The 24,471-nt window shown below is 39.1% G+C and overlaps 2 protein-coding genes across 2 annotated transcripts in view; one reads left to right on the plus strand and one right to left on the minus strand.

The window, feature by feature from the left end:
• Window positions 1–2,599, minus strand: part of pigk (phosphatidylinositol glycan anchor biosynthesis, class K) — a 35,074-nt gene extending 32,475 nt beyond the window's left edge. The window contains exons 1-3 of the mRNA XM_040015519.1: window positions 2,461–2,599; window positions 2,216–2,269; window positions 2,019–2,110 (exon numbers count right to left, since the gene is read on the minus strand). Coding sequence (XP_039871453.1) covers window positions 2,019–2,110; window positions 2,216–2,269; window positions 2,461–2,526 — 212 coding nt within the window. The 5' untranslated portion in view covers window positions 2,527–2,599. The remainder of the gene's footprint in view (window positions 1–2,018; window positions 2,111–2,215; window positions 2,270–2,460) is intronic.
• Window positions 2,600–5,200: 2,601 nt separating this feature from the next.
• ak5 (adenylate kinase 5) overlaps window positions 5,201–24,471 on the plus strand; it is a 102,982-nt gene continuing 83,711 nt past the window's right edge. Inside the window, exons 1-5 of the mRNA XM_040015506.1 lie at window positions 5,201–5,584; window positions 6,687–6,873; window positions 8,692–8,859; window positions 12,612–12,784; window positions 21,024–21,137. Of these exons, the coding sequence (XP_039871440.1) occupies window positions 5,525–5,584; window positions 6,687–6,873; window positions 8,692–8,859; window positions 12,612–12,784; window positions 21,024–21,137 (702 nt within the window). The 5' untranslated portion in view covers window positions 5,201–5,524. The remainder of the gene's footprint in view (window positions 5,585–6,686; window positions 6,874–8,691; window positions 8,860–12,611; window positions 12,785–21,023; window positions 21,138–24,471) is intronic.

The raw sequence follows: 24,471 nt of genomic DNA on the forward strand, positions 1-24,471 counted from the left end.
ATTAATTAATTGATAGTCAGAATACATATTTCTTTCAGAAAGCAACCGCATAATATGCTTTGTCTTGTTAAATCCAGCAATAATAATTATTATGCCGAAAGACTATTTATGTTATTGAGTCTTTAAAATATCTCCAAATGACTGCAACTGTCACATATTTTCAACACTGATTACTCTGGAAAATATAATGTCTAATAAACTGGTTTCTCTTCATCATGCATGAAAATATTGAAAGGTCCCCATTATAAATTTACCTACTGATCAACTTGACCTCTTCAGAATGTCTAAAATCCAAAAATATTTCATTAACTACCATATAGAACCAAAATATGTTTCAATTCCTCAAATTTTAAATGTCTTTGCTATTATAAGTGAAATTTATTTTTACACCTTACATGATTGTGTGACTCAACAACCTGATTAATCGTTTTAATACTACAGTGACCAGGATAACTAATTTCTATTTCTATGCTTATAATACACAATGGTCCTTTTTGGCTAAGCTTAACAACCTCAATAGCCTTTTCGACCTCAAATACCTCATCTCAGTCCTGGCAAAATTTAAATTCTCATGTTCGCCCTAAAAACTTCTGTATAGAGATGGTAAATTGTATAGCGCTTTTCTAGTCCCTAAGGACCCCAAAGCGCTTCACACTACATTCAGTCATTCACCCATTCACACACACATTCACACACTGGCGATGGCAAGCTACATTGTAGCCACAGCTGCCCTGGGGCGCACTGACAGAGGCGAGGCTGCCGGACACTGGCGCCACCGGGCCCTCTGACCACCACCAGTAGGCAAACATGGGGTTAGTATCTTGCCCAAGGATATTTGGCATGCAGCCAGGAGGCAGCCTGGGATCAAACCACCGACCTTCTGATTAGTGGCTGACCTGCTCTGCCACCTGAGCTACAGCCACCCCTAGAGGTCAGTTATTACATCAGCTCTCTTGTCATAAATACAGATCATCTGCTAAGAACCCTGATAATATTTTGAGCATTTAAAATTTGCATATCACACCTCAAAGCTCATCCAGTATTGGTTTTTCTTTTCTTTTTTTAACTATGATCCACCCATCCATCTTCTTCCGCTTATCCGGGGCTGAGAAGCAGGGGCAGCAGCCTAAGCAGAGAGGCCCAGAGCTCCCTCTCCCCAGCCACCTTCTCCAGCTTGCCCTGGGGAACACCAGGGCGCTCCCAGGCCAGCCGAGGGATATAATCTCTCCAGCGTGTCCTGGGTCTGCCCCGGAGCTTCCTCACGGTGGGACATGCCCCGAACACCTCACCCAGGAGGCATCCTTATCAGATGCCGAACCACCTCAACTGGCTCCTTTCAATATGGAGGAGCAGCTGCTCTACTCTGAGCCCTTCCCGGATGACTGAACCTCTCACCCTATCTCTAAGCGAGAGGCTAGCCACAATTCAGGGGAAGCCTATTTCTGCTGCTTGTACCCACAGCTGGTGACCATAGGTGAGTGAAACTTTTACTGTTATCCAGTAATTTTGAACTTTCAATACACACTTTTATTTTCACATGCCTTGATAACTCACTTTTCATGTGCATTTCCTCCTTAGCCCAGAACACAACTGCTAGGTTGCCTCTAAAAACTAGCAGGCACCTACATATAAGCCCTATTCTTATTTCCCTTCATTGGATTCCAGTGAAATGCAGAATGCTTTTTAAAATTATTATTAACAACATATAAAGCCTTTCATTGCCAGTCCTTCCAACTGTCTGAACAGGGTCTCTTAAGCATGCTCTTATATTAGAAGCCACACAAGTTTTCATCAGCCTATGAAATGGGCTGAATCAGTAGTTGGTTTTCCCTAATATTTCTCCCATTATATTTGACCATAGCAACAGCATATGCTTGTTTGTTTGTCTGTGTGCTGGAACTTATATTCTTACCTTAAATGTGTGGTTTTATCCCGATTGTGAAACACTTTGCAACTGTGTGTTTTAAAAGGTGCTATACAAATCAAGTTGTTATCATTGTTATCATTATTATTATTACCTGTCAGGGATGCCCAGCCTCTTCACACTTCTGTACACAGATAGAGTATTTGCCACATGTCGGTAGTTGAACCAGAATCTGGATGTGCACACCTGTTAATAAAGGCAAATGAAGAAGATGCACATATATGTCTTCTGTTGTTCCTAACATCATCTATTAGCATTTACTCAACCTGAAAAATAAAAAAAAACACTCACCAGAACGGCCCAATTGTTCGTATGCCCACTGCTGAAGAACTGCCCTGCGCTATTCTGTGAAATAACCGAAAGAAGGTGAATAAATATTTATGTTTTATCGGGATTTGGGGTCATATAAGCAAGTATATTCAGCATCAACAAAGCTAGCATGACAGCAGGGCTGGCTAACATGACAACGATGTTTCTACCTAAAAATGCAACAAACCGAAGGGAAAACCGGAGCTACGTGAAAATAATAAACTCACCTCGATGTTGATGCTGTTTGCTAAAAAGCATGCTGAAAATAATCCTAATAAAGTTAGTATTTTCATTGTGCAGCTCTGTTAGCAGTGGACATGTAGGAAGTGAAAACCGGTGGATCCACTCAGCAAGTGTTTCCGGTGGCAGACATTTTCAAAATAAAAGTTTTGATGTGGAAGATGAGACGGAGAAAATGGGGTGGGGGTTAGCAGTTTTAAAACAAATTGAGTTTTCTCTCGAGACTGCAGGTTTAATTGTCATTTGTTTCTGATCAACTTAAGTGCATATCCATTGTATATCTAATATATCTATTACTTGCGCAAGTCTCGTGTAACACAGCAGTAAAACATACTTACAACATATAACAAGAAGAGCACAAACATAATACGTTTATGAGAAAGAAAAATAAAACATTAATATAAATAAAACCTTAAATCTCTTCCTTTCTTATTATTTTAGAATAACTAAACTAATTCTAGTTAATCCTGTTCCCATACCACTGAAGGGTCATGCTTGCACGCACGGGTTAATGTTAGGTTTCCTCCTTCAAATGACGGAATTCGTCATCATCATATAAACGTTTTCTAGATCTAGTAATTAATGTAAGTAAATGAAGAAAAAAAACAATGTTTCTGTATAAAAAAAAAAAGCTGGGGTTTATTGGAGAAATTTATAGACATTTAAAATGTTTTTAACTTTATTAGTTAATCAGTTGCAGCAGTTGTGTTAGTTTCTCCTCGAGGGTCGCCATCCATACGTTAAGCTCATGTTCTCTGTTTCTTTATTTCCTTGTTTGTTTTCTTGTCTGCTGGTTTGTTTTCATTGTCATCGATTTTTAATTCCAAAGAAAAATACAAGAAAAAAACCCCTTTGTGTGGCTGCTTATTTTAAGTACAAGAGGCTGCAGTACACCTGACATCATCATCATTCTGCCAGATATGACTGGTGCCCTGATGAGAGAAAGAAAAGCAAACTAGTCATCAAATGATCCTGACAGCTTCATATTTAGTTGCCCTTGTTAGCTAATTGGTCAGGGACTCAGTAATGAGAAGTGACAAGTATATTACAGGCAGTAGACATTAAAAGTCTCGTGGTGTTATTGCTAAAGAAGTCAAAGAGGCCAGGAGCCCATTGTGAAATAGAGCTACATATCTTCCATGCAATTCTAATGCAACTTCACAACCCAGCACACAGAAGGTTTTCTGGAAAACCAGCAGCAAAATCAGTTTTGACACACTGCAGGGAGCCTTTGCAGGACTGCCAGCCACTTTAATCCTCGGTACGTCTCCTGATTCTGCAACTTTTTGACCTGCTTCCTCGAGTAGTGTGCCTGCTAGGAGCTCATCGTGGTAATGTCCTTTGTTAACTGCTCTAACAAAGCAGGTCTCAGCAGCGTACATCTGCTCAATACTCAACTTCAGTCCATAAATTAACATTTTATTTTCAAGCTGCAGTAACTGATTCTGGTATGAAATGGTAACAAGTTAGAATGATAATTGCTTTCTAAAGCATTGATGTGACTGAACTAATCTCATGTTATGTGATATAACAAACAAGTCCGTTGTGGTCAAGAGGATTAGAGGCATTAAGAATCAAATCCTATGGAACAAACCAGGAAATCAAAGTTACCTTCCTTCCTGAGTTGCCTAAAAAAGCTTGACTGACTGTCCAGTGGAATCCACCTTTTGTTGAACTTTTCCACCCAACCCCAAACAAAAATATACATTGTTAAGCAATTTAAGAGATTATCCAGCTATATTTAGCTGCACCTAGAGTTAGGTTGTGCGGGTTATTCCACTCTGTTAGTCAATTCAATAATGCCACAATTTCAAAGTTGTCTTTACAAAAGTCGAGTGAGCTTCTTTGTATGTATGAATGTGGAGTTTTAAAGTCATTTATTTACAAAGCTATTTACAAATGCAATAAAAATGTGAAGTAAAGACTGACACACATTTCAGTGGGCATTGGGATATGTTGCATGTTTTGTTCTCTGGAAGTAATGGAAATATTAAGAAAATCAGACCACCCCTCACCCCCACCCCACCCACTGGAATAGACTGCAGCAGCCTAATTGGATGAGGGAAGGAAAATGGATAGATCCATCCATTTAGTTTTCTGGAGTCAATAAATATCTCTCATTTCAGAAGAAGTAATAATAATATATATAATAATATAATAATTTCACACTATTACGCATTGTTAAGGTATTAGTAAGGCATTAGCAAGTGGTAAATTCATCTTTTATATAGCATTACTCCTCCTTAGTTTGCCATTTATAAATATATATTATTATTATGACTAGGATTATGGTTATGATTATTACTAGCACTGATGTAGTAGCAGTTATAGCTGTAGATGGTGTAAACAGTAAACATTAACAGTAACATTAAACACTTGCTAATACCTTACTAATGCTTAATAAAGTGCTACCAAAGTAAAACTACTCCATTACAAACACTGAATTGAAACATAATTATTTTAGTAACAAAATATGGTTACTTAAAATAAACATATTCAAAATTCATATTCTTATGGACTCATATCTGATAAGCTATTTTTTTTCCAAAAGTTTAAAATAAAAGTAGAATATTTCAGCTACATGTAGACGCTACCATATTTGATCCGCTTTATTCCATCATTTTATAACCCACGATCGAATTAATCATGAATCAACACCAACTTTCAAGACTGAGGAGGAACGATTGAAAATGTAGAGCAGAGGCGGTGCGTGCGCTTTTTGGCACACGGCGCGCAACCTCTGTGCCAACCCAACGTCAAGGCACATACACGCACACACACAAACAGTCGGTGCGTGCTGGAAGCAGTCCGCTGTAGAAGGGAAGACGGACAAGCCACGCATCTGCATCAGCGAGCGAGGAGGGTGGCGCGGTGGAATTGCCTGCAGGAATTCAGTTGTAAAGTACAAACAGGAGGCAAAAATGCGCTGAGCGGGAGTCTGTCCGGAGCTCAGTTATTAACCAAAGATTACTGCACCGAGTCGTCTGAAGAAAGGAAAAGAAAATCAAACGCTTTGGAGAAGTTGTCATTTCAGAGGATTTCCGTCTAGAGATGAACACCAACGATGCCAAGGAGTATCTCGCGCGGCGGGAGATACCTCAACTATTTGAGGTGAGAGCTGGTGCACGCTTTGAAGAGACAAACTGGGCATGTTTCGCGCTCAGGGAGAGTACACTAAGATTCATGTTCCATGCATTGCAAGATGCATGACAGAGTCACGGTAAAGATCCTTCCTTTACGTTATCTGACGGTATAGAGGTGCGGATCACGTGGGCTGAAAGCGTATTTCAGGATTAAACAGTAGCTTAAAATAAGAGGGGAAATCATAATTTTACAAACTCCCTCGTATATATATAACTGCTATTGAAGTCTGCTGGGATATTATGTAAATACGAAAGTTACAGATGGTCATAGCTGGTGAAAGAGATACAAAGTCCGATTAAGTTGATTAATTCCTAAGCAGAGACACATATCAGAGCTCACAGGAATATGATAATGAAATATATTCTTTCTCCTGAGGGGATGCTAAATTGGCTCATCCTCTTAATTACACTCATTCCCCTGCTGCAGTCAAGCTAATGTATGCAAGCAATCAGTGCCTGTTTATTTACAGTCAGTTCAAATTACATTGAGCACTGAAGTGGCACATCATCGTCATCATCATCATAACTGCCTTTGCCTTTCATTCCTTACACTGCTGCCCCGTAACAGTGTATTCATTATCAGAAAATGAGCACATCAAATTGTTTTCAGGAAACTTCACAACGTGCTGCTGGTGGGAGATGTTAGTGAGGGTGGAGATGAAATCCCAGAGGAAGGTATTGTTTTGAAAACAGGATCGAGAGGACAAATGTCACACAAACATACGCTTGTGTTTTGGCTGTCGAGTTCGCTTTCATATTCATCACAGTCAGTGCTGCTCGACAATAACACCAAGGTCATCAGGGGTATGTGTGTATTTGTCAGGCTGAGGCCAATTTCATGGACTTCTGGCAAAATGAGATTTTTATTGCTCTGGTGGAGCCGGGCTAAGGCAACCATGCTCTGCAGTTCGAAACTTCCCCTCATTAAGGTGGTGTGTTCGAGCACTGCCACGCTGTTCCACAGCAGCACATCGTAACAAAGCTGCAGCACTGCCACAGTGAACATCCCTTCTCTAAATATTGTATGAAACTGTATACATCATAATATCTTCCTCCACTGTTTCCTCCAGAGCCTGCTCACAGGTCTGATGTACTACCGGCCCGATGACCCCATTGAATACTTGGAAGGCTGTCTGAAGAAAGCCAGAGAGCTCGGAGGACCAGAAAAGGTGCGGTGGGATACTTTTGTGGGCCAGGAGAAGAAGTCACTTCCTCCTCTCAATGGAGGCCAGTCACGCAGGTCCCTCTTCAGAAATGGTGAGGAGGCAATGAAACAGATTAGAGCTTAAGCAATTAGTTGCTTGGCTGATTTGTTTAAATGCAGCCGTTTGATTTACTTAAATACATTTTTCTCTTGCTTTCGTTGGGTGAAAATTTAACCTACAGGTTTGTAACCACTGCGTGATCAGGCTCTGGGAATGCTCTATTTTATGTCTTTAGTTGACTAAAAGTCTTTGGCAGATTAATTGGCGCTGCGTTTCATCCCATTCTATTTTTGGCAAAGTTTCTTGGCACAATAAAAGATGCCAGCATTTCTACTTTTTGGTTCCTGCCTTCTTTCTAAGAAAGCCGACAGCAGTGCACATCTTTATTTCACACCAATCTGGCTCCCTGCTTGATGAGAAAGGCGTTTTGATGTTTGCGCTGAGCCCAGAAGCTTCACTGTACATATACACTGTTAAAACTGTTACCACTGTCTTGGAACGAGAGATAGGAAAAAACTTTCAGAGCGCAATGAGAGAAGATGCTTTTTATTCCGGCACTTTAGTGCAAACTATAGCCGTACTTCACATAGATTTTAGACACATAGATAAGATCATATACATCCAAACCACATCTACAAAACTGACTAAAATTTTTGGAAGGAAACCTTCCTGCTTCCTGTTCAAAGACAGCGTGCATAGATCAAAGCTGTGCTACCATCACTGTCCTGTGGAATAAACGTAGCTAAATATTAGTCTGAGCAGGAATATGAAAAAAAAGTCTCTCCATTCATCAGTTATTGATTCCCAGCAGGAAGTCCCATATATGCAAAACTCTGTTTGAATTTGCAAAGCAAAGTGGAGTTCAGTTACAGCTGTCGTAAGCTAATGACTTCTTCCAGTTCAGCCATTCACCTTTTCTTTGAAGCGCAGCAGGAATGTACACAGCAGGGACCCATGAAAACCAAAACAAATTTCACCCATGCCATGCAGATAACACAGATGTATAGATCTACAGTTCATTAGTTCAAAAACATTTCGTGACGACATTTTATTTTTTTATATTTGACTTCCTCTTCTTGTAATATTGTGGCAAAAGAACCTGGAAACTTTGCCTGCTGCAGTGTTTATCTGCTGGGAACTGTAGGCTAAATCAGGGTTGTTGATTTCTGTTGCCTTTTGACAGCCTCCAAAAATGGAAAAATAAATATAGCTGCAAGGGAAGCCCACACTCATTTATTTTTATCTTGGCATGATTACCTTACTGATATGTTGAAAGTTTTAAGTTGTGGCATGTTAAGTTAAATTAAACTGTTTTAATTTTAACAAGCTGAACTGTTTACATAAAACATCCTCTGGTCTCTTCCGACGCAACGAGTGCATGCATTGTCATGTGTTGTCCTTGCTACTAACTGTATGGTCAATACTATCCTGTGTAAGCAGGTGACACATGAAAACTATAACAGCTCCTGCTTCTGTTGGAGAAACTTGCACTTGTTATTTCTGTCTTTGCTAACTGTGTTATTGTTGTCGAAGCTGTATAATCGATGCTTTCATCACCAGAGACAGCAGGACAATTACCAAACCGAATGAAGCAGCTGTGTTTAAATTCATCACTCTAACTGCTTCATCTCTAATTTACTGTTTGTTGAAACAGACATGATTTATTTGGGGGTTTTCTTCTGAAATGAGAGTCTGAAATAAAGTCACAACTGCACATATAAAAAGACAGCGCAGACTTGTAGCATTGTTTAGCCGAGTAAATCAGCAGACATGAATGGTTTGAGAAGTTCATCAACACACAGATAAAAGCCGGCCTGTTTTGCTTATTTAACACTTTCTATGTGTGTATGTGTTTGTCTGTGTGTCACAGTGTTGCCAGACAGCCCCAATTTCCCCTACAGACGGTACGACCGCCTCCCCCCCATCAGCCAGTTCTCCATCGAGAGTGACTCTGACCTGTCGGAGACGGCGGAGCTCATAGAGGAGTACGAGGTGTTCGATCCATCCAGACCACGACCTAAAGTCATCCTCGTCATCGGTAAAGAACCATTACAACAGACAAAAAAAAAATACCCAAAACAAACAAAGCGCAGTTACTGTAACTATAAATAGCATCCACTCACAAAAGAATGAGGAAACTTTGAGGCAAAATCAGGGTTTAGGCTATTTTATATTATTTTCCTAATCTGATGTATTGGATTTCAAGCACTCATCCAGATTCTTTGGTGAATCATGCTTTCCACTAGATAATAAACAGCAATTAAGATGCTTTCTGTTTGTGTGTTAACAGAGGATAACATTGCTGGGACTAGAGCTGCATCCATTTGTACTAAAAGATCAGCAAAATTACAGAGTGGAGGCTTTTATTTGCCCTGCTGATCTAGAAAATAATGGCCTGGACAGGAAACTATGAATCGGGCTTAAACAATTACCAGTGTTTTTCCTGGTATTTAAATACCAGGAAAAACACTGGCAACATGTTTTTCCTGGTATTTAAATATGACTCCGCCTCTAGTGTCAGCAGGGTAGATCTTATGTCATGTCACTCACTATGTTAGACACTCACGCTCTCCTAATCTGATTTTCCTGACGTGCCTCCATTAACCTGTCAAATGCATTCATTAATCTTATAAATTAAGTGTGGCAGCTGCACAGTAAGAGTAATGACTGTTTCAGCTAGACTGAAAAAATGTTATTTATGAACTCTTTTTTTAACATAGTCTATTAGAGCTTTTTAATTAAGCACAAAAAGCACTCCAGTCTCTGTTAAGAACCTTTTAACGATCCTCCGCCGTAGCATGTTTCGCTCTGGGATTTTCACACCCTGTAGAGTGGACGATAGTTTTTTTGTACTTGCTACACAAAGCTGGTTCCGATCTCTTCTCCGTGAGCACACTGTGGCCTATTTTAAAGGGGAAATAAACAGGATGACATCAGCTGTCATCTCTGTAGAGGATCATGGGAAAATGTTTTGTCTGTCAGGTTCACGAGAGAGACAGATTGACAGATGCGTGTCATTGAGAGGACTGTGGGAAAGACTGGGTCAAAGATTACAGAATAATCAAATGTAAGATGAGGCGTACATTTGCTACACTGGGATCCTTCCACTGCTGTTCTTTAATGTTAAACCTTATGCTGAATGGCAATTTTGGATTAAATGTATAGACATTTGGGGGTAATCAATAAAAGTCAAGCTGATTTGGTGACATAGAAAAGAAAAAAATAGGTGAGAAATTATGCTTCACATAACTTCAATTTCTTAATATTGATATTAATTATTACATATATTTATATTACTATATTTTATCTGGCCTCCTACTATTGCTCTGTTAATTGTCGGATCTATAAATAGCTGCAGTGAGTAATGGCCTGCTTTTCTTGTATGATGTGCTTTCTGTTGCCCCTCGTTAGTCTCAACATTTCTTTTATTACCTCTGCTGGGGTCCTTTGCTCAGAGCTTACAGACTTGATAGCCTCCCTAACTTTTCGTTAAGCAGTTTTCCTTCTGTTCAGGATTTCAGCACTTAGACCACCAGAGCTTTTCTCCACTGCCTTTGTCTGATCCTCTTTATTTGCAAACATTTTTGATATGCAACCACTGAAATAGGAAAGAAAATGGAAATTCCCTCCTTAATTTAGTACATATATGCACTATTTCACAGTGATGGAGATTTATAACAAAATGACTATAAATACACAAAGCAAAGTTATAAATTTCAGTATGTTTCTGGCTTTTTACATAGTATTGCCTCTCTTTTAAAATATGGCATCACTGTTGGGGATTGAAACCAAGCGTATCTGGAGTGGTGTGTTTGTTGTATTCATTTAATGAGTAATTGAGTCTGATAGGCAATTTAATAGATCATATTGTAAAGAGGGCCACTTGCTGATTCCTGCCAATGGGGATACTTTTCTTTGTACTAAGAAATAAGGTAATCTCACAGCCAGTTACACCTTTAGCAGATCATTTTTCCCCTTCTCATGGCTTTGATGCATTCATGCTGCAGATTCCAATACAGTTGTGTTTGTAGAACATTGGCATAGCTCGGGGGGGTCTGGCTAGCACTACAAAACATAAGCAAGCACAAATGGGATGATGTTTACAACTGGCAAACTGGCAAGGAATTTCAAATGTTTCAGGCAGCTCAACAAATATCTCCCAAAACAAACTGCTCCTGTGCAGTTTCGCATGTATTTTGTCTGCAAGTTAAAGGTACAGAGGCTATATTTCCCAGGGAGAAAGAAAGTTGGTGTGGGATAAGTTCACTCTGAGAGATGGAGAAGGATGTAAGAACGAGAGGACAGAAGAGAGATTATTTGATGAGATTATTTTCATTGATAAGGACTTGAGAAACTGGAAATTTAAAGCTCAGGTGATGTTCTATTCTTAAAATAAAATCAGATTTGGATCTTCTGTATGCCTGATGTGCTGTTTTGAAATTATTTGAAAAAAAAAAAAAACTATACAGTTTTGTATAATATAGAGCAGGTTAGTATGCAATACTGTGGCAAAGTTTACCCACTATGTTCGAGCGATGCAAGGTAGACTGTGGTGTTCATGGCCGATGTTAGCGTGCATCAAGTATAGCAGTGGGACAGGAATCCTACTTCAACCCCTGGAGCTGACTGAGAATGCAAAGACACTGCATGCAGAAGAGGGTTGTCAGTCACAAGTTAGGTAGCTTTCTATGCATACCATTTCATCTGCGTCAATTTTCAGACGTCTTTTGCATCAGACCTTTACATGATGAGATAAAATAGTCATAGGATTGAGGATAACCTTCTTCTCTAAATATATTTGTGATTTTGTGCTTATTGCACACATACTGTACACATGGATATTTTGGGCACAGCTTCCATCTTAGCTGACTCTCAGGAGCCTTTTGTTTAAAGCATCCCGAGGCCTTGATTGCTGTAGTCCATTGTGATATAAACCCTACACCACCCAAGAATATTCTAATTATGATAACTAATTATAAGATGAACCCAGATACTGCCTGCCTCTGATGTCAGTGTTGAACAAGAGATTTGCTGTTTCACTGAAACTCGTTTTCAGAATTTAAATCTAACCACCAATTTTCACTTATTTTCTTCACTTGGTTGCACACTCTTCATCTTTTTAAAATCATTTCTTAAAGTGGCTTCACCTTTCTTCACTCTGGAATGGCTTTCAGACTTTGGGGCATGCACCATTTCTGTGATAACACTCAAACAGCACTCAGGTTGTCAGGCCTGTAAAAGCCAAGTGAAATCTTTTAATGGGCTGAAACCTAACAAATTGTGTATAAAGTTTGTCTTGCGGCAATTAAACACATGAATGATAATGATTAGATTTCATTATGGTCATTTTAACTCAAAATGTGTGTTTTACTGAACTGGGATTATTTTATGTGTAAATCCGTGTTGCTCTAAGACAGCCTATCCCTCCTCTGCACGTCCGTATCCTGTTAAAACAGTGAAAATGATTATTTGTTATCAAATGTAGGAGGTTCACACATACCTGTTTCAGACACACACACACTCCCTTCTCCCCCTGCACACACATATACCATAACACACAGTCATGGAGAGACACATAGCTCAATCCCAAACACCCTCCCACTTACGTGCAAACACAAGCAGACTCCTGCACACACACAGTCTCACAAACCCTGAGTATCTCTCACTCATACACACACGCGCCTACGCTAGCACGCCCACACGCATAATGTTTCACACCTTCTCGTGCGCACACATGCACACACAACAAAAATTTTCCCAAAACATCAACAGCTCTCCCTTTGTGCCTAGGTGGCCCTGGCAGTGGCAAAGGAACGCAGAGCCTGAAGATTGCCGAGCGCTACGGCTTCCAGTACATGTCTGTGGGCGAGCTGCTGAGAAAGAAGATGATCCACAACGCCACAAGCAACAGAAAGTGGAGCCTGATCGCTAAAATCATCACCAACGGAGAGCTGGCACCACAGGTAGCAGAGACACAGAGAAGGAGAGCGGGTGAAGGGAGGGGGTGACACAGAAAGAATATGAGAAGAGGGATGAATGCCAAGCCTGTCCAATCACTCTCAGGTCATTATCACAGCATGCGTGTAACAAGGGACTAATTAGCAGCATCCATATCACAAGCGTGTTGGAAAGAGGCTTTTCTGTCGGTCTTAGGAGCATCCATCTTTGCAGGATAATTATTGTGCCTGGGAGGAAAATCTATAGAGACCATCCTTTGGCTGTTGGAGGTCCACTTTTTTAATCACTATACAGTGCAACACGTGTTTAACATGAACCCTTTCTGTCCCTGTGCTACAACAAGGTTGTATCTGTTATTGAAAGGCACCCCGCCCTGTTTGGCACATTCATTTGGGATTAAAGTAGATGTAACATTTGTTGTGGTTCATTTCTGTTGCATCAGATTTCCATCTGAACATTTTACAAACTGGCTCAATAACATCAGAGGCTCATTGTTGTAAGGCTGTTTTTTATGCTCTGTAGTTTTGATTAGTAGGCGTTTTTCAAATCTCACTCTGGTCTAGTGATTTGGACACAGAGATTTATTGTATTTCAAAATTCTCTCAAGTATCTCTTAATCATCGAGCCCAAGGTTGTCCATTTTTGGCTTCGCAGTTGTGGAGCTGTTGCAGATTGAACTTGAAAATACCTCTTTTGAGGGGACAGTTCAAAGAATTGGTTATGCTTTGAGGGGTTGTGGTTGTTAAGGTTTGGAAATGGATCTAAGAAGAGTGGAGAGAGTAAACCATTGCAAAATGATAAATAGACAGATGTTTTAACCAAATATGGGTCATCTAACTGTTACCGTTTGAATATTATGGCTGTTTGTCATAACAGCCATAATATTCAAACATATCCAATATGATCTGAAACAGTCAACTTCCATCCACCCACACATCCTTATTCTTAGCCACTAATGCAGCTTAGGGTGCATAAGGGTGCACACCTGCTGCGTTTTGTCAGATTAAATCAAACTCTGGTTCAGTTCCCCCGTTTGTGCAGATGTGATCATGGTATTTACACTTGAGTTCAACCACAGCGAGACCTCTTTGAAGAAACTGGTTTGTTTATGGTGAGAATGTCATCCGACCCACATCCGGCTCAACTACCACGTGTGAGCTTCAAGTTTGAGCTAAACACCGTCTCTTAGCCAAAACCGATCAACTGATTTTGAACGCGGTAAATAAACTGTAGGAGTGAAAATTCCCTTAGAGTCCCACCGGAGCTTGAACCTATTCCAGCTGACAGGCTGATTGGAAAAAGCAGTAACTGCGCCATACAGATAATCAGTCTGAGTTATGTGTCTAAATATATCAAAGGGTGAACGGTACTAATGGGTCAGAAGCTGTCTCATTCACATTGACAAGACAAGGTTGTGATAATAATTAGAAGTTTATGTAGAAAAGATAAGAGCAAATGATGATGAACATGAGGAGGGTGGAGTGAGAAGTGTTAGTGATGTCACAGACGTGCAGATGTGTGAAAAAGCCATTTGCAGTATTGGTGTTGTCAGTAAAACAGATGGTTTCTAGGATGGAGGGAGAAAGAGAGGCCAGACCTATTTAAACTCAGTTCTGAGGCTTTCACAGGTGTGCCCAAATCCCACTAATGGCCCTCCCTGCCTAGAGACTACTGCAGGAGGAGCACCCTGGAGTGTAGAGCAGAAAGTGGAGGGACTATAAGAATCAGCAGAAACAGGGTTTTCATCAGATATTCAGTTTCTTTTTTTTTTACTGCAACACAAAATTGTAAATAAATTATTTCAAAAGCACAAAAATGATGTGGCTTCTAACTCCAAAAGGAGTCAGAAGCCACATCATTTTGCTGCTGCATCAACCACCAAATACATTTTATATTCTGTATCTCATGACAACAAGTGTCATTACATATTTGTATAAAGAGACTTCTTCATCTTATTCTCTGTGAATTGTCACAGTTAAAGACCAAAAAGACCCCTGTAATAATAAGATTCAGTTAACCAATCAGTATTAGACTGGTCATCAACAGCAGAGACAGCAGGGTAAAGTTTTACATGGGATCACACCTTAGTAAATAAAATTCCCTAAAGAGAGTCCAGGGCTATTATTAAATATCCTGAAAAAGCTTTAGAACGGTCTTTGAGTTGATAGCATTTCACTGCAGATATGCTGTGAAGAATAAATCCTCCCAGTGATGCAAAGAAGATGTGCGAACCTAAAACCACAAAGAACAAAGAGTGTTCGTCCTTCAGGTTTAATTTCCTGCCAGTACGCAGATTTGAAATGCCACTTCTTTATCTGAAACTGAAATCTCAGATAATATTCTAAGTTATCTACACACAGCATGTCCGTAGAGAATTTTGAATAAAAAATATACAATGTAGTACCATACATACTAATATTTATTTTCCAATGAGTTTATGTTGCCTTTAGCTAAATTCACTCCTTTTTGTGAGCCTAAAGCTGTTGAAGAGGAGCCTTTTTGAAGCAATTACATCATTAACTAGACTTTAGGTGTTAAAGTGAGGCATGTTTATCCATTAAATTTTCAAGTGTCATTCACCAGCTTCACCTTCTTGTCCAAATATGAGCACTTTTGACTCCAGATAAACAAGACGGTGAAGTGACAATTTCTTGGCTTTAACCTGTAGTTCACAGTTATTGGGTAATGTCCCAGTGATCGCGTTCTCTACCCCTGTTTGTGTATCTGCAGAATCTGCAGGTGAAGTTAAAGCTTTGTGCCAAAGATTTCACTTTTATCAACATTTTTAGTTTAGTTTTCTACAGTTGTACTCATTGATCAGTGTGAAAGTTTACCTTGGTTATCCTTTGGATCTAGTGGAAGCCCAAAAACCTGACCATAATCCCAAAAAGCCGAGTCAGCAGAGAGTAGGTGAGCACAGGGCTTAGTCTAAACAAGATGCATTTGTTTCCTCATAAATCAATTACCTTTAGTGATATAAGCAACTTGTCTTGTTAAGACATGACTTGGGATCAGGGTCCAGATTAGTGGCGAAACTATTTATATATATAGAATAGACAGAGAACAAATAAAACAAGGATGCACAAACATTGAGGTACTTGTGTGGAAATACTCTGCTTGGGTTTCACTGTTTAACACAAAATGCAGAAGCACACTTTGATAAAGTACTTTTTCAGATGTTGGAGGTCTTACCAGGAAATGCACGCGCTCTCTTGTGGTTTCTAGGCTCGGGGAGTGATACCAGAGTTTGTGCCACGTGTTTTCCTGTATTAACCACTGGGAAAAACAAGTATGTCACTAATGCTTCTGTGTATTAAGCTTTGGTTAAACATGAATATATTTTCTGTAACGATATAAAAGCAGCTATTAAGAGTTCATCTTTTGTATAAAATGATGAAACTCCCACTTTTCGGATGTACACAATGAAAACACCCAGACAAATGGTCTATAAACTGTAATGTACTGGTTATATAGCACACTGAACAATTGTAACACAGACGCGAGCCCCCACCTGCTTAATGACGTACTTCTCAGGTCCTGTTGCGTCATGAATCACCTTCAGGAATCACCTAGTTCATCATTTATCATCCCTTACTCGCACGTCTGGTAAGACATCGCTTCGCCGTGTCGCCATTCACTACATGTCAGTCCAGCAACCGGTGAGATAAACGGCAACGTGGGCCAAATTGCAGACACATTAGATATGATAAAGTGACTTGCGGCTGTTAGGTATTTAATTTCCCACCACAATTAGTTTAGCAAAGCAGATTAGAATTTGGTTTCTTAATGATTCTGCATATAATGAAGGAGGCAAAAACGCTCCTGAGTGTGTAAGAAGGCTGTTATTCAGAAGCTTTAAACAAGAGCCCAGATGACAGTACTGTTTTTGTGCATACTCAAGGACTTCTTACTGATTCACAGCTGGTCTTTAGCGGTGTCTGAGGTCATGTGCATTTTTTCTCCCATTTTATTCCACATGAATTCAAAAGATTTATTAATTATAAATTATAATAGTTGCTTAAAGAAGAGTTTGGAGTCATTTTGATCATTTGTCAGTGAGTCTTAGATTCAAGACGTCATGGAGTCTACTTTGAGAGTTGAGTATAAAGCCTTAGAAATGGAAGAAGTCATATGACATGGGAGTGCATGGATTTGCTTTCATGAAAAGATGAGAAGATGAATACCGCTGTCATGACTGAGAGTTAAACATAAAGCTGGAAGACTTACACTCACATTAACCATGTTTACCACAGACAAACTTTTGGGATACATAAAGTATATTTTTGCGCCTGTGGTCAGAAGGTTACATACATTCATTATAATAATTAGTTTGACAGCACTTTTTGGATTAACCTATACTCAGAACAATGGGAAAGTCCAAGGAGCTGAAGATCAAAGAGAACTATAGATTTACAAAATTTTTTGGAGCAATTTCTAAACGGGTCATCAAACAATTGTACATGAGTACAAGTTATTCAGATGTGTCACCACTTTGCCAAGATCTGGAAGATGACCCAAACTGACCCCTTCAGGTGAAAGGAAACACTTTTTGGGAACAGCCCAGGAACCATCCAAGTCTCAAGCTTTCCATGAACTGAAAACTGCCTTTGATACCAGCATCACTGTCCACGGGGAAGCACCATGAATAGGACATAAATGAATAGGCTGGATCTCAGGAGGATGTATATCGAGGCTGTATTATCGTTCCAAGTGAGAAAAAGAACAGTGCAAAGAAATCATTAAAAGTCCAAAATTACCCTGTCACTCATGGCCATATTGATTGATTGTATGTTAACCTCTGATCGCAACTCTATCTCATCTATCTTTTCTTAAAAATCTAAACTATTATAAAGGTTCAGTTGTCATTTATTTCCAGGTCAAATGACTCCATGGGTATTCATCATTTCCAGCTTTCACCTCTGTCCTTTAATATTTGTGGCTTTTTTTTTTTTACTCTCCATTGCAAATTTCATTGGTCTCAGTTGAAGCAGCACTCAAATATTGTTCAGTCAACACTCAGTCTGAAAAAAGTTACCGGTAAGTAAATATGAAAACTGTCAGTGGTCTTCTGCTTTTTGCACTTACTTATTAATTCTGATTTCTGGCATTTTAATCTCAATAAATCAGAAATAACTTGTCTACTAGGAGTACGAGTTCAGAGTCACTTTTATTAGTCGATTTACTGAGCAGAGATCTAAATACTATCTGTGCCTCACAGACACAACATGTCCTTTGGCATTGTTGCTGTGATGGCCAACAGTGAATGAAAACTTCCAGCTTGTCCCACTGGACATTTGTTCTGTTAAATGTCATCTTTCAGCATGCAGGGTTAAAGGTTATATTTTAAATCAGATTACAGCCTTTTGCAAAACCAAACGTAGTAGTTTTCAGTGCACACATGGAGCACATAGCACGACCTTTTGGCTGAGAAACTTGTTCCTAACTCCGTTGTCACTCTTCCAACTTATAAATACAGATTTTATTGCATGTTAAAAGAGCACCCTCCAGTATTACTGCTTCCAAAGAGTGGCCGTATTTGATGTCCAGGAATCAGAAATGATTGGGTTTACCCACATTAAGATTCCTGCTTGTACCATTTATAGCTAATTCTCCCCCAAAGGTAAAGAGTATGTAATTAGTTTGTTTGTCTGCGTAGCTCTTTGCTTCTTAGCAGTCTAGCATCCGGTTTTCGTGATATCATTTTCAAATTTTGTGTGATGGTAGATAACAGAAATAGGTCGAGCTGATTTTATTTTGGTGAAAATCAGGTCAAGATCAAACCAATGTGAGACACAGTAAAAACTTTATATTACACACAGACTTCTATTTCTATTTATTTCTATTTATTTTTTATATATAGCACTTTTAATTACAACAGTGGCGTTGACCAAAGTGCTGTACAAACATATAAATTACACAATAAAATAACACACAATAAAATAGCAATATCAATTAACATCAATGCCAAATAGCTAATAACAAATAAATAACTAAATAACTCTCATGCAGTATTAAAAGCCAGTGAGTAGAAATGTGTTTTAAGACACACAGGGACAGAGAGGCAGGGTGTACCAGGGTGTACCCTGCCTCTCGCCCTATGACAGCTGGGATAGGCTCCAGCGCCCCCGCGACCCTGAAAAGGATAAGCGGAAGCGAATGGATGGATGGATGGATTTAAAAAGCTTGAGGGTAGGAGTCTGTCTAATGTGGAGAGGCAAATCATTCCACAGTTTAGGCGCCACGACTGCAAATGCATGATCACCTCTAAGAACCAGCCTCGACCTTGGTGTGGCCAAGAGTCTTGACCTCCACTGTTAATGACCAAGGTCAAAGTTGACCAAGAGAAAAATTCAATAAATAATATAGGCATGGAGAGAGCTGTACAAGGCAATTTTTATTTTTTCAATCCCACACCCAACAATGTCACAATGATGCAACAACATGCTGACATCAGCATGCTGACATCAGCATGTTGCAATAAAAACATCATAAAGCATGAAAGTTTTAGTGTAGGCCTTGCCCTCTGGGGGAGTTGCGCTCTCTGAGTGCTCGTGTTTTGGTATAAAATGGTAGATTCAGGTGAGTTCACAAAATCACAGAGAGACTGAGTAGAATTCAGGGGTATTTTAGTTTACTTTAGTTCTTTCTTCAAAGAAGGAATTATCTCGTTAGCTTCATAGCATAAGTGCCTAAGTCATTGAGATATACAAATGACTTAGGCACTTATGCTATGAAGCTAACGATCTGTAATATTGTTTATAGTAGATCATTCCTTAAATGCACAGTAATAACGATCAATTCACTTTGCTGTTGTACATCAACAGATGCAATGGACATCCATCTGTATAGAGGACTTTATAGTTGTTTTTCTTTTATCCTGTTCCCCAATAATGTTCTTCCAGCTTTAATGTTTCAGGAGCTATTTCTGTGCTGCAGTGCATTGTGGTAAAAGAATCTCCTAAAGTTAGACGAGCTAAAATGGTTTGTTTCACAAAGTGGCTGCACCAAGGGACTGCACCAAAAGCCAGTACAAGATTAATGATGATTAATTTGAACTGTGAAACATGCACAGCTACTCCAGTCACATCCAAGAATGAAAATATGGGGCTGGAAATGAGAATAATAGGTCCACTTTAAACTAGTTAGAAATCACTCTCCTTTAGCTACACGGTGCACTGTGATGAATGCATGCACTAGTTCCACCAAAAATAGACAAACGAGGTGTTACCATGTAATTGACATGTTGGAAACACTATAATAAAATGCGTGACATTTGATGGATGTGGAAATTCTAATCATGCAACACCAGATCTGTTAGTGAGCACGGAATGAGAAACATTTATTTGAAATCTCAGTCTATTCTGCACTATTTAGAAAGCTACTCAGAGTCTGCCGTGTATATTGCAAATAACAAATGGCTGAACAGAAGTAATTTTGCATACGGAGTCTGTGCAGCTGCAGGTGAATTGTTTGATGCTTCGCGTTCCTGTGAGAGCTCTGCTGCGAGACGTGCAGCGGCTCAGAGGGCTTTTCTTAGATCAGATTCTCTGAGTTAGTCTTACAAGCATACATTAATCTGGTTTATGGAATCTAGATTAGGTTTATCTCTGCGTAGTCTGTCAGGCTGCCGCTCACACTCTGCAGTCGGAGGGAAATTAAATGTCTGTGTTGTTCGTGTTATTTTTAGTTCTGAGCATTGCTCATGTATCTCTGTCGTCTCATGTGGTGCATTCTGCCTGGAGAAATACGTTCAAACATGTTGACCTCCTCCAGCCAAGAGGAAGCAAGTGATGCTAAAAGATGCTGGCACGCTCTGACCTCAGGACCTCTCAACAGAGTCATTCAGCTGCATTCAGAAATATTAAACAACAGCTGGATGAACAGATGAATGATATAGTGGATTTTTCATTCACCGTATTTATGGCTCCAAATCAGATACCCTTCATTATTTGTCAGATTTACAGTGCTACACAAGAAACTGCAAAAGCCATTGATAAAATGAATCTTTTTATCTCTGAATTATAATCACAACCGTAAATTGTATAACTCTGTAATTGCAATGTCTTTCTCTTCACTGAGAAAACGGCCCCCACTGTTTGGCATCTCAGATGTGAGTGTAGTTAAATATGCTTTTGGACACCAAGACAGTGGCTAATTACTCAGTTTGTATTGATTAAAAATCTAATGAGCTCCCTGCTCCAAGTGATGAAAATTATGAATCATGTTGCTTTTGATGATTTGCAGGAGACGACAATAACTGAGATAAAGCAGAAGATTATGAAGATCCCGGATGCTAACGGTATCGTCATAGATGGGTTCCCTCGGGACGTCGGACAGGCCCTGTCCTTTGAGGACCAGGTGAGTCTCATTTATCCTCTAATGCACGAATGTCCAAATTATTTTACATTGTGGGCCCGACCAGTAAAACTCCTCTTTCTATCAGTGTAATTAGGCTTAACTACACATTTAATCCCTGAGTTATTTTTACATAAGAAAAAGAAAGAGCAATTTCAGCATTTAAATAAATGCTGCTGCAGTAACTGAATAATTCTGTCAGCATGACTCTTTTGGCTAAAGCTGTTAGAAATACATGTGTAAATTTAAAGAAAAGGTTCTGTTGGCTTAATGCAGAGACTGTTCTTCACATTTTCCAAAGGCGTCCAGTGGGCCAGCTTGGAGTCTTTGCCAAGCGAATTCTGGCCCTTGAGCCTTATGTTTGACACCCTTTTCTATTGCTTTGTTCATCCTGGGTTCAGATGCTGTTTTCATGTTTATAACTTAAGTCATTTTACATAAATCTTAATTATGCAGCCTTTAGGCTAAAACTATCTGTCACATCTAATCTGCAAACATAAAGAGTCTTTTCTGTGTTTGGAGATTTGCTAAACAATTTTATATTTCTTTGAGTTGTGAAAATTGCTTTCATGTTTCATTGACTCTATATATAAAAGAGTCACTTTGTCTCATGTGCAGTACACAACAACCCTTTCATACCTGCTGTGTTTAATCGCACAAGGGGCATTTTATCTTTATACTGTGTGCGAACTGTGTAAGTTATCGGCTAATGACAGCAAGCTTGGTTGGCAAGCTGTATCCACAGACTTTCTGGCAGACGCCTTCTCATTAGCACTAAGCAACAGACTGAAAAATATTAGACTACCATACACCAAAACTAGAGCACAAACTTCTTGAGGGTCTGTTAGTGGGGGTGGGTAACATAGCCTCAAAATGATATAATATTTGAGCAATACAGGAAAGGAAATACTGAAAAATGTTTTATTAATGATTGCAGCTTGCAGTCAGCAGCATTTATAAGTATAAGTGAACGAAGGGCATTTTCCATCCTTTTTTTCTAATGAGCTACAGTCACTGATGACACGCTTCCTAATTTGAAGTGCAAGTCTATTGAAACAAGATGCCAGCAGCCGCAGTTGCGTTGTTATAAAGCAGGAGTAGTGACACAGCGGCACACCATGGGTCAAATGTAGCTCATAAGTAGCTCGGTGTTATTTTCCCCAAATATATTAAAATAAAGGATCGAATAGCATGGATTTTTTTATTCATTTCTTTGCCCCAGTGGGGAAATTTGATTGCACTTCATATGACATTTGTATGCATTAACATAAGACAAAATGTTGCCTACAATATACAGAGATTTTCACTCCCGATTGGGCAACCTATGTATTGCTCATGTTCAGCCGTTTGATGGTTCGAGCAGTAAAAGACGGTTTTGGCCAGTTTATTTGTGAACAAGGGGTGAAAACTGTGCTTCAGTTTAACAGCTTAAGTAATTCAACCCTGTATCTCGTGACATGATAAAATAGAAAAATATTTTCCACCTGGGATGTTTTATCTTGGGTTGAGCTTTTTAACCAGTTTCTTAAAGTCCTGCTTTTCTTGCTCTTATACATGTCCGTGGTCGCCCTTCTGGTGTGCACACTAGCGAACGTAAAAGCATGCTGCAATATCACATTGTTATATCACATAAAAATGTATACTGGTATTAATACAGAATTAATAATGGTTAAGAACACATTAGTTCAGTTTATTTGTCACATATTTGCATTAATCGTACTGTGAAACAAACCAACACTATAAACTCATTCGAGAGAGTCAGTTCAGTGATGCAAATTAGGTAAAGTGAAAAAAGCTTTAACCCTTTATCGCCCAAGTATTACACAGGGTGCCTGGGTGTATTTTCTAATTTTGACTAATTAAAATTACAAAATAATTCTCATCTTTCACGAACCATTTAGATATTTACCTCTGGGCTAAAATGGCTGAGGAGTTACAGCAATGTGAAGTGCACATGGTAAAACAGGTCAAGCAGCAGTATCTTGTGAATGCTTTGTGCTGCTGTGATACATCAAATATCCCCATAAAGTTTGATTAGATTAGATACAAAGATTAAAACTGTTTCTTGCACCAGTTTGTAAAACATTTATTTCATATGTAAAGTTTAAAAAATATATGTATTATTAAATTACTCAATTTTAATGAAAGCATCAAGTGGTCATTTGAGGAACTGCAGTGTTTGGTTCTTCCTCGGCGGTGTTGTGATTAGTGCCTGTAATCAAATGACACATTTTTTTATTAAATAACTAATTACAATTACATCTGTTTGGTAATTTAACTGCGCACATCACCATTGCTATTTTATTGTCTTGATTCAAATTTCAAGATTTCTATTCCTAACTCTACTGTAGATGGGACAACATTATATTTCTATGTTTTTCCTTTGTTTCAGTCTGTGACTAACAGGCACACATGCTCCACCAGATGAGTTTCAAAGTCACTGTGTTTATTTTGTCAGGGAGACACAGTGAAAATTGTTGTCTGTGTGTTTGACACACACACAAAGAGCCATTCAAGTAGGCACCTGCTACAAGCCAAGTATGTAAATGAGCTGGTTGTTCTCGACACACCGACCGTTTCCTGTCTAGTTCATCTCCAGCACTAAAAGAGCTGAGCGTATCATGGCTTAGTGGTTTGAGTAAATCTACGTCAGTTTGATATGCTAAATATCAGGAGCTACACAGCGACAACAGGCCATTATGAGGGTTTTTAAGACTTAAATATTTAAGTTGTCGCATCCAAATTAGCATTCTTCCAATTGCCTTTGATTAAAGTTTATTTTTGCATCTATTTTGCATTAGAAAGCTGCATATGACAAAAGTCAAACTGAAATCCTCTTCAGGTTTCGATGACAGTTATTGTTCGTATTTCATAATTTGTTAAAAGTGGATAAGTGGATGCTTCTGGTAACAACTCTAATGGTGCATTGACGTCATTGGTGTGGGAATTTAATGTTGAGGCACAGACTCTTTTCGGGCTCTTTTCATTAAACTCTAATACGGCAGAAATATCTAAATTAGCAGGTAAATTGTTCACTAAGAATATTATGACTGGGTCCTTTACAGGAGTGCAATTTACTTATTTTGCTGCAATCTAAGGCAAATTGTTGGGTCTGTGTTTCCACAAGCCCCGCTAATTCTAGAGACTTATTCATCATGAAGAAAACAAGACAGTCGATCGATCATTTTTTAAGTTTAATTTATTCTTATGTTTTGCTTTTTTTTTTTTTACCCTGAAGCCTGCAAACACTGAAAGATGTTTGATGTCATCTGTTCTTTTACTACATTCCCATCATTATTTTTCATTTATGGTGTTGTAGTACTTGTTGAGCTGATGG

This window comes from Simochromis diagramma, unplaced genomic scaffold (genome assembly GCF_900408965.1).
Source record: "Simochromis diagramma unplaced genomic scaffold, fSimDia1.1 OVJJ01000205.1, whole genome shotgun sequence".
NCBI lineage: Eukaryota > Metazoa > Chordata > Actinopteri > Cichliformes > Cichlidae > Simochromis > Simochromis diagramma.